The sequence below is a fragment of the Pinus tabuliformis genome, chromosome 5_2 (assembly GCF_031772625.1).
Source record: "Pinus tabuliformis cultivar Carrire ecotype Pingquan chromosome 5_2, CPIR1, whole genome shotgun sequence".
NCBI classification, from domain to species: Eukaryota; Viridiplantae; Streptophyta; class Pinopsida; order Pinales; family Pinaceae; genus Pinus; species Pinus tabuliformis.
Genome location: NC_142306.1, coordinates 367,070,622 through 367,083,780, shown reverse-complemented (window position 1 = coordinate 367,083,780; position 13,159 = coordinate 367,070,622). Strand labels below are relative to the sequence as shown.

At 40.8% G+C, this 13,159-nt stretch overlaps 1 protein-coding gene across 2 annotated transcripts in view; it reads right to left on the bottom strand.

Moving 5' to 3' along the window:
- Positions 1-13,159, bottom strand: part of LOC149158982 (retinal-binding protein) — a 271,407-nt gene that overhangs the window by 87,582 nt on the left and 170,666 nt on the right. For both annotated transcript variants that reach the window (XM_089436385.1, XM_089436384.1), the window contains one exon: positions 11,073-11,138. In XM_089436385.1, the coding sequence (XP_089292511.1) occupies positions 11,073-11,138 (66 nt within the window). The remainder of the gene's footprint in view (positions 1-11,072; positions 11,139-13,159) is intronic.

Below are 13,159 nucleotides of genomic sequence, written 5' to 3'. Positions count from 1 at the left end.
TCTGCATTTTCCAGCATTCTGTTATATTTCCAGAATTTGTGTTTTCAGCAAAATTTATTTTCCTGTTGTTGAATGTATGGATATGGGAAATGGCATTTAACTATTTTGGAGAAATAAGGTGAAACTGAAAACCGGGGTGGGAAATGAGAAATTTTTACATGGTATCAGAGCTTGAGTGCTGAAGTGCAGTTTGGGACAGCAAGGAGGAAAATTACAGCCTACTGATTTTTCACTCAGAAAATTCCAGCAAGCTGATTTTTCACAAACAGCAGTTTTATCCTTACTACAGCAGTGCTATTTTTCAGTTTTAGGACAGCAGGATGTCATTGGGATTGAGGGTGGAGGATAGGTTGGATGGGCATTCCAATTACAGCGTTTGGAAGGAGAGAATGCAGAGCATCTTTGAGGAGGCAAAAGTCTGGGACATCATGGTGCATACCACACAGAACCCTGTTGTTGTGCCTACTGATGCTACTCAGTTGGCGGCTTATAATAGAAAGAACAACAAGGGTAAGAGAATGATTCTAGACGGAGTCAAAGACCATTGCATTTCTCATGTGAGAGGAAAGAGAAATTCTCATGAGATGTCGACAGCATTGTCCAATCTCTACCAGACTACCAATGAGAACCGGAAAATGGTCCTGAAGGAGAAGCTGAAGACCATTAAGATGGGAAATGATAGTGCAGTGAATATCTCACAAAGATTACTAATGTGAGAGATGAGTTGGCAGCAGTTGGAGAAGTCATTCCACCCACTGAGTTGGTGTGGATTGCAAAGAATGGCCTCTCCCTTTCATGGATGAACTTTGCTGATGGGGTTTGTGCACGTGAGACCTTTCCCACATGGGAGAGGTTTTGGGATGATTGCATTCAGACAGAGATCAGGAAAGGTCAGCTTAGGGCAACCAAGCCAGTTGAGCAGGATGAGGATGTAGCACTGTTGGCAGGAGGGAAGAAGCAGTCTTCCACAAGCAATGGTGGGGGCAAAGGCAAAGGTAAAGGTAAACAGGGTAACACACAGAAGGACTATTCCAAGGTGAAGTGTTGGAATTGTCAAAAGATGGGACACTATGCAGTTGTGTGTCTGGAGAGGAAGAAGAAGGAGAAGAACCAGAGCATGGCAGCTTCAGCAGAGGTTGAGGACTTTGCAGATCGTTTTGACCGGGAGTTTGCGTTCACTGCGTGCAAGTCCTCTAGTGCAGGATCACCTGCCACTCAGGTTCAGAGGGAGCATGCTTTTCCCCTGATTAGCGGAGCATCTTCGGGTATCTGGTATGTGGACAGTGGGGCTTCACGTCACATGACAGGAGTTTGTGAGTACTTTTCAAAGCTTTCGGAGAGTGGCACTGATATACAGGTAGTACTCGGTGATGACAGAGTTGTTAGAGCAGTCGGTGTGGGGACACTGACATTTCAGAGGGAGTCCAAACCTCCCTTGAAGGTGTCAGATGTTCTTTATGTGCCAGGCATGAGAAAGAACCTCATATCCGTCTCAGCTTTGGAGGACAGAGGATATGAAGTAATGTTCAAGGGAGGACAGGTGTTGATGTATACCAGGGGCACTCCAGTTGATTCAGCTAGAATGATAGGTGTACGTCATGCAAAGGTGTACAAGTTTGCATTCCAGCCCCTTTTGGCATTGAGCAGTAGTATCGACAACAGAGCTAGTAGTTCTGAGCTGTGTGAGATTTGGCACCGCAGGATGGGGCATATGTATCATGGAGCCTTGAGGACCTTGCAGGAGATCACTACAGGTGTGCCAGATTTCAGTACTGATCACTTTGATACTTGCAGAGGATGTGCGATGGGCAAGTTTGCCAAATCCCCTTTTCCCAGCAGTGACAGCAGAGCGACTGGGATACTTGATTTGATTCATTCCAATGTCAGCGGTCGGATGTCTCATGTTTCCTTGAGTGGATATGAGTACTATGTTTTATTCATTGATGATCACTCCAGGAGGACCTGGATTTATTTCTTGAAGACCAAGAGTGAGGTCTTCAAGCGGTTTCAGGAGTTTAGAGCTCTTGTGGAGACACAGACAGGTCGGAAGATCAAGTCCCTAAGGTCGGACAATGGGGGAGAGTACACCCTTGGAGAGTTTGTTGACTATTATACGGAGGCAGGCATTAGGAGGGAGTTCACTGTTCCTTACAACCCCCAGCAGAACGGGGTTACGGAGAGGAAGAACAGATCCATCGGAGGGGCTGCCAAAGCCATGTTACATGATCAGGGGTTGCCATTGTTCTTGTGGGCAGAGGTCTGCAACACAGCTGTTTATTTGCAGAACAGGAGTCTGCATCGTGCCTTGGAGCACATGACTCCGGAGGAGGCTTCTTCTGAGAAGAAGCTTGATATTGGTCATCTTCGTATCTTTAGGTGCATTACATACTCCTACATACCCAAGGAGAAGAGGACCAAACTAGAGCCCACCGCAGAGAAGGGTATCTTTGTGGGCTACAGTGAGACCTCAAAGGCCTTTTGAATTTACATTCTTGCACAGAGGAAAGTTGTTGTCAGGCGGGATGTGAAGTTCGAGGAGGACAGGGCCTTTAGGAGATCACGGGAGTTAGAGTATCTGGATCAGCCAAACCCTCAGCAGCAGTTGAGTCAGTTGCAGGGATCCAGTGGGCAGGGATCAGGAGGATCCGGAGGTACATCTATGAGGATGTCAAGTCCGTCAGTGAGCAGTGGCTCGCCGAGCCAGAGGGGTGGTGCTCTGGGAAGCATGCAGAGTAGTTCACAGACCAGTTCACTAAGGAGTCCACTGATGGACAGTTCACACGGTACCTCAGCTTCTACAGGTTCAGGTGCAGGCAGGAGGACAGCAGACAGACAGTCAGGAGTTCAGGCTCCTGATGATGATGAGGAGGAGGAGTTTCATTCTCCAATGGGAGAAGTACACTCAAGGAAAAGGAAGCCCAAGTGGCTTTAGGACACCTTGAGAGATGCCACATCTATTGCTGAGCCTAAGAGGTCAGTTAGAGAGAGTAGACCACCTGAGAGGTTTTGTAGCTATATGGCAATGGCTACCAACATCCTTGACTATGAGCCTTCTAGCTATGAGGAGGCAGCTAGCCAGCAGGTTTGGAGAGAGGTAATGCAGGAGGAGTATTCTTCTATCATGAAGAATGTTGTTTGGGAGGTGGTGTCGAGGCCTGAGGGCAAATCTGTGGTTACTTCCAGATGGCTTTACAAGGTAAAGCATGCTGCAGATGGCAGCATTGAGAAATTCAAAGCGAGGTTTGTGGCTAGAGGGTTCTCCCAGGTAGAGGGAGTTGATTATGAGGAGACCTTCGCTCCCGTGGCTCGATATACTTCGATCCGCTCCATTATATCGATAGCAGCAGAGATGGGTTGGCAGATCCACCAGATGGATGTGAAGACTGCATTTCTCAATGGCTTCATACAGGAGGAGGTGTACATTGAGCAGCCACAGGGCTTTGAGGTGCATGGGAAAGAGTCCCATGTGTGCAGACTGAAGAAGGCCCTTTATGGCCTGAAGCAAGCTACCAGAGCTTGGTACTCCAGGATAGATACGTACTTGCAGGGGATGGGTTTCACAAAGAGTGAGGCAGATCCGAACCTTTACTATATTGTGATAGGTGAGGAGCCTCTCATTCTGGTGCTGTATGTGGATGACTTGGTCATTACAGGTGCAGAAAGACTCATAGGGAACTGCAAGAGAGATCTTGTGGCGGAGTTTGAGATGGAGGACATCGGCTTGATGCATTACTTTTTGGGTTTGGAGGTGTGGCAGGAGGAGGGGCATTTCTTCCTGGTGCAGGGGAAGTATATTGTGGACATCCTTGGCAGATTCCACATGGGGGATAATAAACCCATGTCGACAACAATGATCACCAACTGGAAGAAACTTCATGCTTCGAATTCCGAGTTGGTGGATCCCACATTGTACAGGCAGTTGATTGGTTCCTTGATGTATTTGGTCAACACTAGACCAGATATTTGTCTTACAGTCAACACGATGAGTTAGTTTATGTGCGAGCCTAGGAAGGTTCACTGGGTGGCTGCAAAACACATTTTGCGGTACTTGCAGGGGACAGTGGATTATGGTCTGGACTACAAGCAGGGGGATGGAGTGAGATTGGCAGGTTATACTGATTCTGATTGGGTAGGTTGTGCTTCTAATAGGAAGAGCACTTCAAGGTGTTGTTTTGGGTTGGGTTCAGCGGTGATGTCATGGTTCAGCTAGAAGCAACAGTCAGTGGCATTGAGTTCAGCGGAAGCAGAGTATATGGCAGCTAGTCTAGCTAGTTGTGAGGCCATCTGGCTTCACAAGATGTTGTTTGGCTTATTTGGTCAGCCGTTTAGACCTTCAGTGATTTACTGTGATAACCAGAGTTGCATTAAACTCACGGAGAATCCAGTATTTCATGACAGGTCAAAGCATATCGGGATCAAATATCATTTCATCAGAGACTGTGTTCAGAAGGGCATTGTGAAGCTTGAGTATATTCCCACTGATGAGTAGGTTGCAGATATTCTTACCAAAGCCTTACCACGGGGCAAGCATGACTACTTGAAATTTGGCACCGGAGGACAGGTGGTTCCCAAAGGCTTTGATCTTTGGCCTAGGGAAAAGTGTCGAAAAGAATTTAATTTTTCTCCTAAAGTGACTTTATAATTTTTATAAAGTCAAATCTAATTTAAAAGTGACTTTAAGTGATAAAGTTACTAAAGTCTAATTTTAAAGTGACTTTAATAAGTCAATGTAAAATTAGAAAGGAAAAGTTACTTTGGAAATAAATGACTAAGTGGGTCTTTATTAAAGTGGGGTGAATTAAAAAATAGAAAGTGAGATTTAAATGAGCATTTAATCTCAGCCCTAGATCTCAATCTATTTCAGCCATTAGATTTAGGGGTTCCCCAAAAGTCACTTAGGGTTAGATTAAAATAGGAAAATGAGGAAAAGGTCATTCATTCTTTCATGAGCAGATTGAGAGAAGGAGAGCAAGAGAGCAAGGGAGATTTCTGGACAGTGAGGAGAAGGAGGTAGCAGCTTGGCACACATTCCAAAGCAGTTTTACAGCAGTCCGTACAACAGTTTTGGAGGAGGCCGTACAGCAGTTTTGAAGGAGGTTTTACAGCAGTCCGTACAGCAGTTTTGGCGAAGGCTGTACAGCAGTTTTGAAGGAGGCCGTACAGCAATTTTACAGCAGTCCGTACAACAGTTTGGAGGAGGCCGTACAACAGTTTTGGAGGAGGCCGTATAGCAGTTTCCAGTTGACTGTGAGGCACGGAAAACGAGATAAGTTGTAAAAGTTTGCTTGTTGATTTTTGTTGAATATTTCTCTCACTGTAAAAGCATTTTCCAGAAATAAGAAAGAGCTTTCGAACTGGTTTTCCCCAAGAGTTGTAGGGGGTTTTTCCAGGGTCACCTTGACCAAAAATCACTGTGTTTAAATGTGTTAAATGGTTGTTTGTATGTGCTGATATCTATTTCTGCATTTTCCAGCATTCTGTTATATTTCTAGAATTTGTGTTTTCAGCAAAATTTATTTTCCTGTTGTTGAATGTATGGATATGGGAAAGGGCATTTAACTATTTTGGAGAAATAAGGTGAAACTGAAAACCGGGGTGGAAAATGAGAAATTTTTACAAGAAGAAATGAATCCAACCATATCTTGTAATGCATTGGCCAGAATTACCACTCCTCAAACTATCAAGATAGAAGGACATATCAAGAAGAAAAATGCTCAAGAAGTGAAAGATCACATCGAGCATCAAGAAATGAATCCGACCATGTCTTGTAAAGCATTGGAAGAAATTACCACTCCTCAAACTCTCAATATAGAAGGAAATATCAAGAAGAAAAAGGTTGAAACAATGAAAGATCACATCGAGCATCAACAACAAGTTCTCCAACTTTTAAAGGATAACGCCACTTTGGTGCAGAATCAAATGAAACAATAGGTAGATCAACATCATAGTGGAAAAAGTTTTGATTTAGGCGATTGGGTATTTTTACGGCTACATCTCAAGCAAGCTATTTATGAGAAGGAAATGTTGGCAATACTACATGCACTTAAGAAATGGCGACCTTACCCAATGGGAAGATACTTCAAGGTAAAAATGGATCATGATAGTTGTAAATACGATTTAGAACAAACATTATATTTAGAAGAACATAAAAAATGGGTCACAAATATGTTGGGTTATGACTTTGACATCATCTACAGAAAAGGGAAGAAATCTTTTGTTGCAGATGCACTCTCAACAAAGAATGAAGATGTGGAAGCATTGTTTTGTGCTATTTCTATTATCCAACTAGATTGGATAAACGAAGCAAGGGATGAATGGAAGAAGGACGAAGAAGTATGGCCACTCATTCGAAAGTTGCAGAAGATCCCAATTCAAACAATATTGCCAGAACTTGAAGAGGAAGGAAAAATCATATTGGAACCTGGAGCAGTCACAGAAACAAGAACCGACAGCGACGAAATCGATCAATTTCAGATTATCTCATCAAGTGGAAGAACTTACCTACTGAAGATTCCACACGGGAGGACAAGAATTTTATACAAAAACATCAAGAACTACTCAAGCGTTGAGGACAACACTTTTTGAAGGAGAGGGGCATGTTAGGCCCCTATACAACTAGTGTAACCCCTTATTGTTATTAGTACAACCCCATTATTATATTGTTGTACCCATGTAGTCCCCATATTGTTACTATTGTGCCCCATAGAAGCCCACTATAGTTATTATTGTGCACTTACATTATTATTGTTATGTCGGCTCGGATTATAGTATGACCCCTTAGACTCCTATATATAGAAAAGAGCTCTTGTCATTTGAATCATCAAAGAGTCATTCATTTGTGTAATGTAAAGGAGGTTTCCCCCTCGAAGAGGCTGAATTCTAAGGCATTGATCTATCTTTTCTATCTTTTTGTGAGGTGGTTTCATAACATCACATGTGTGAAATGTTGAATTTGCTAAGTCTATCTATTAGAAAATTAATCTATATTCTGCTGGTTTATTTCTTCTACTTGTAAATTCTGAACAAGTTACTTAAAACATTTAAATACCGAAATAAACACAATACAATCACAACATCTACAGATCATCAACTAAAAGAAAACAAGCAAACAAGTGACACCGTTATTTTTGGACAAATGTCCCCGGAAAAACCCAATGCGGTAAAACCGATGTAGCTATTCTGAGGATCTATTATTATGCAGTATTTCCTTAAGTACAACTGGGTGCCTAACCGGCTCACTCGATAGAGAAAAATACATGGCAGTAATACTTCTATATTTAGAAACAGGCATTCAGAAAACCTGTCCCACAAAAGCCTCTCCGGCCACTCTGAAGCTCAGCGCTGGCCCTTCTAGTTTCTACATCAGCCTCCTACTGACTGCGTCAGCCCTCTGAGGCATTGCGCAACCTCTGGGACCCTCTGCGTCACTCCAACAGCCTCTTCGTGGATGACGCAGTCCCTCTGGCCTCTGCACTGTCTCTGATGGGCTCTCCGTGGCCTGAACTGGCTGCTGCTCTCGCTCTTCCTACTTCTACGTTGTTCTCTCAGTATTGTCTTTGCCTCTCTGTCAAGTACTCACTGCCCCTCGTTGCTGATCACTGATTCACTTTTGCTTAGCAACTGCGCTCTAGCAAAATGAATGACTAATCACTTTGGTGTGTTCTCTAACTGACCCTCAAGCCTCCTCTTATACTTTTCTTGTTGGTCCTTCAACGGCCGAAATAAATCTCTAATCAACGGCTAAGATTAGATTTGGCTTGATCCATGACTTTTGGAACCTTCTAACCCAGTTTTATATTAATACCCATTAATATTTTATTTTTCTTAAGTTTAGACTTAGGAACTCCATTAAAAATATTAATTATTTTAATATCTCCCAAACCGGTTAGAATCTGCCCAAACCATTTCTAGGTCTTGGAAATCTCATGTGCTTTACCCTCTCCACCAATTTTCATGGCTAGAATACATCTGATGCTACCCCAAATCAACACGAAGGAGAGAAAGAAGAAGATGAAAGTTTGACCAAGAAGTTTGACCAAATTGACCACTATTTGACCGAGTTTTTGAGCTACTGTTTGACCAAATCTTCTAGGCACAATTTGATCGAATTTATGAGGCAGTTGACCAAGTTATATAGGCAATTGACCAAGTTTTGTTTTGGGCAGTTTGACCAAGTTTCGGCTTGCGTTTGACCAAGAGTTTGATGGGGCATTGCAATTGAATCTCTAGGCAGTTTGACTGAGATTCTGGGCAGCGAAATTCGGTCTGTTTGACTCAAGGTTGACCAAATGTGTGGCAGCTGCAGAAGGTTGAATTTAGGGATGTTTTACCAAGTTTTCCCTCTGTGGACTTTGTGGTTAGTTTGACCAAGTTTGACTAGAAAATCATAGTGTACCTTTGCTGAGTTGAATAATTTCTCCTAGAAAATATTGTTTGGTTTTTCTCTCGAGTTTGGGTTTCCTAGATGAAAAATTTTGGTGTCTATTGTGCATGATTTTTCTATTGTGATCTTTATTGTTTCCATTGCATCTGCTATTAAATTTTCCGAGTGTAATTGCTTAATGATGTTATGAAATATGGTAAAGTGAAACTATATAAGATTGGAAGTAATTATCAGTGGCAAAAAAGTGTGCTTATCTAAATTAGCACTAGAAAATCAACATATTCAAAAAATTCCATACATTAGACATGTAATAGATAAATTTTCAACATCTATATACACTTACAAGATAACATGCAAAGAATTCATTCCATTCATCCAAATATAGACAAATCAACTCCAAACGTCAAAATGAATCAAGATGCTCCAAATTCTCCTCAAAGATATAAGCCCAAATTTAACTCAAGAGGCCAAAATATATCAAGTGTTATGATGATGAGAAGTTCAAATGACAAGTTCTAAATTTATATGAGGCATTTGAATGCCTAATTAGCCTACAAGCCCCTATAAAATTAAAATAATGGGCAAATATTAGTCTAGGTCACAAGCCGACCTAGTAGCCTTTGTGAAATAAAGTAAATCTCCATATATACAAGTCAAAATGTTTATGTCATGCTAGCAGATGCCTCCTTAGGGCTTGCATTGAGGACCTTGAGTGTCGTGACTTCTGTAGAGGCCCTCTAAATTCACCTTCTAGGGTTTTGCCCCTAAATCTTTGCAATAGTCATCCCGTGGACCCCAATTTTAGCAGTAATCTATAATTCCTCTCATCATCACTTTTATATCTTAAAACTACCAAAATCATTATTTTACTAAATCTACTCACATCACTTTGTGCTTCACTGCTTAGCTTCAATACTCCTAAAAGGGATAGCCCCCTTGAGCCCAAACGACAGCTAGGCTAAGGCAGAGAGGATAGGTTAGTTAAGTAATGCTGATCATCCTAGTAGTTCTCTCTTGGGTTGTGCCTTGTGGGTTGGGGATTTTATCATCAAGTACAATTTGGCAGCTAATAGCTACCTAGTTTCACCACCCAAGCCCCATATCATGCCCCATTGAAGGGTCCTGTTAGGATCAAAGATACTCAAGAAAACCACCACTTCATGCCTCATACTCAAAGATACATTACTAGTCTCTTTCCATCAAGAAAGGGTTCTTTGGCCTTGAATGTTAGAGGTGCTTCTACCTCTTCCTCAACCACAAATACCATTAGGAGCAGGTTGATGCCACCCAAGATTACTCTCTACAGCACTATTAGTCCAAGCCACTCTCCAAAGGACATTATTCGACAAGAACTTGGTGTCAAAATCTGCACTATTAATTCAGATAATGAGCAGGCCTAACTCACTCCTGCTGATGTGGAATGTACATCTTTGTTCAAGCTATGTTTCTTCACTAACTCTCATCAGCTTTCTAGGCTTTTATTTGTTGGGATAACTTAATTGTATACACATCTTTATGTCATCGCATTTCATGTCTCTCTTGTACAAATTTCCATTTATGGATGTCCTTTACAACGCTCCCTTTTGATTGGCTATTATTGATGGTTGTAGTTACTAGTCCTTTGACCTATTTTGGTATATAGTGGATATCAATTCAAATTTCAATTTCAATTTTCACAAGAATAATCATTTGTGAAAAGTATATACACAAAATGCAATTCAATTTTTTTCCAACATCTTGCACATGGGGTTTTGTCAAAAGAGAGAACATATATCCTGAATGCAAGAGAATCAGTTACGTATTCATAGTCCATTTGCAATAACATTTGTTCCATATCTTCTTCCTTTTTTAATTTTACACCTCACTTTTGTTTGGTTATCATCCCCTTGACCTATTTTGGTTATCATCCCCTTGACCTATTTTGGTCTTTAGTGAACATTCATGCAAATTTCGATTTTGACATTCACATGAATAAAACTCTGACAAAATATACACACGATGCAATTCAGTTTTTCTTCAATATCTTGCACACTGGGAGTTTGAGAAACGAGTAAGAACATTCCATGAATGAAAGAGAACTGACTATGTATTTGCAGAGCATTTGCAACAATGTTATTTTCATATTTTCTGCTTCTAAATATGGTCTTTAGTGGGGAGAAGATGAACTGGAAGTTAGTTGGAGGTTTGGCTTCTCCAGGGAGTCAGAGGAATCAAAGTATTAGAACGATGATGGTGATTAGTATGTCACCTATCCTATTTTTAGCTATGTTTATTTATAGTTTTCCCATAGTCCAACCATATCTTTTCCAGTTGATTACTTTGTATTTCTGACCTTTTCTATGATAGCATATAACTTTTTATGTAAACCAGGCCTATTCAAGAGTCCCCAGAGCCAATATTTCTACCTCCGTTAATATTAATAGCATTTCCACCTTTTGATTTTAAGAAAAAATGCAGTTCTTGGAAACTGGAAAAGTGTTTTCAGCTGCTACTCAATTCAATCTATGATGCTATGGATCAAACAATAAATTGCCATTATGTCTGTATCCAAAATGTGTATAGAATGACATCTATGATTCTATGCACCAAACAACTGTCATCATTCAGTCTGTATGTTAAATGTATACAGAAAGACTTGTAAGTAATGCTTCCTGTGAAAAAAATGACAGGAACACAAGTATGAATGTACCTTTCCTGATGTCAATCTGAAGTCCCAAGCAATATAGGAGTTCACTGAATCAACTGTCAATTGAACCTGGAGATTAAAGACACATTTAAGTAATAGACAAAATGTCAAAAATCATTTTAATGTGAGTTGCTGAATTTCCTATTTTTGTTAGAATGCATTTTAACTGCTTTAGTATGGCTTCAGCTGTTGGACTTGATAGCCAGGATGCGTAAAGGAGTATATCAATAAATTCAATGCCTTTCTGACAAAATTAAAATGCAGAATTGAGATCTTGCATCTTATGGAAGACAATAAGATACGAAAATGATTTATTAGCAAGCTACCATAGATCCAGTAATGAAGGATACACATTTATCCCCAGTGCCTAGATAGTGCAATGAAGGATGAATGCAATCACCAGATCTGCAAGGTTCCACAATCCGTAACCAGAGGGAAGATCTTCTAATGCAATGAAGGATGAATGCAATCACCAGATCTGCAAGGTTCCAGAATCCATAACCAAAGGGAAACATCTTCTAAAAATATGCTTGTGCACCTGCAAATTCCCTTCTGTCATTCAAAATTGTTTTACCTCTCCAGATTATTCACAAGGATTCAAAATGTCATTTGTGACCTTAATCTATTATTTGGGGTTTTATGTCTTCTATTATTTGTCTTAGATTAATATCTTCTCCTCAAATGTGTCATATTCTTCCTATTCATATATATCATCTCAAAATCCAAGCATGATTATCTAAAACCAAAATAGAAATTGGTGATGTTAGTCATAATCAGAAAATTTGTAGACCAGCTTGCCCATTCCGAGAGGCATTTGCTAGTCTCGTATATAAAATGGCTTGTTGTCCAGGATAAAGATGGACAACTGCACTGTTCATAAAACATCTGTTTCATTGTTCTTGCTTAACAGTTGCATAAGTTATTTTACTGATCTATTGTCTGGTCTGAATTTTGGGTACTTATGTCTTAATGTCCGACAGGCTGTCCTAAGATTCAAACATCTTAGCTTACTAACAAACCAATCTATTAGCAAAACTCAACCCTGACCCTAAATAGTGTCCTTGTCCTAAGGAATTGTATACAAAATAAACTATTTCATAACTTGCTAGAAACGATGACAACCACAACAAAAGCATTTCAACATCAATTAATTTCAGATATGTATTTAAATTCCAATATAATGTTTGTTGGAATTTCTAAGTCTGACATGTTAGAAACCCTCCATGCACTTTACTGATTTATTCCTACCTACTTGTTATGTTAATTAACAAGTTATTTAACATGTAAATACTAGAAATAAATACAAGTGCATGCTCAACACATTACAGATCATCAACTGAAGGAAACAGAAACAAACACACAAACGACACCGTTATTTTTGGACTAATGTCCCCGGAAAAACCCAATGCAGGAAAACCGGTGCAACTATCTGAGGGTTTTATTATTAAGCAGTACTTTTCTAAGTACACTGGCTACCAAACTGGCTAACCCGACAGAGATAACAAAATCTGGCAGCAATACCTCTCTTCGGAAAGAGGTATTCGGAAAGCCTACTCCACGAAATCCCTCTCCAGCACAATTTGAAGCTCAGCGTCAGCCTTGCTGGCCTCTCTGTCAGCCTAAAACCCTCGCGTCAGCCTACTGAGGCTCTGCGTAGCCTCTCTAGCTCTCTGGGTCACTCTTGCAACCTCTGTGTGGATGACGCAGGCCCTTCTGGCTCTGCGCAGTCTCTGCTGCCTCTGCATGGCTCCCTCTGGCTCTGCGTCTGCCTCTCTCTGCGTCTGTGCTGGTCTCTCGGCACTGTTCCTACCTCTCTGCCTCGTACTCACTACCCCTCGCTGCAACTAATCACTAAGTCTATCTCTCTTCGCAAACCCCATTCTAGATAATAGAATGACTAATCACTCTGTTGTGTTCTCCAAGTAACCCTCAAGCCTCCTTTTATACTTTTCTTGTTGACATATCAGCGGCCGAGATTAAGTCCCTAATCGACGGCTAAGATTAGATCTGGCTTGATCCATGTCTTTTGGACCATTCTAACACAGTTTTATATTAATTCACATTAATATTTTAATTTCTCTAAGTTTAGA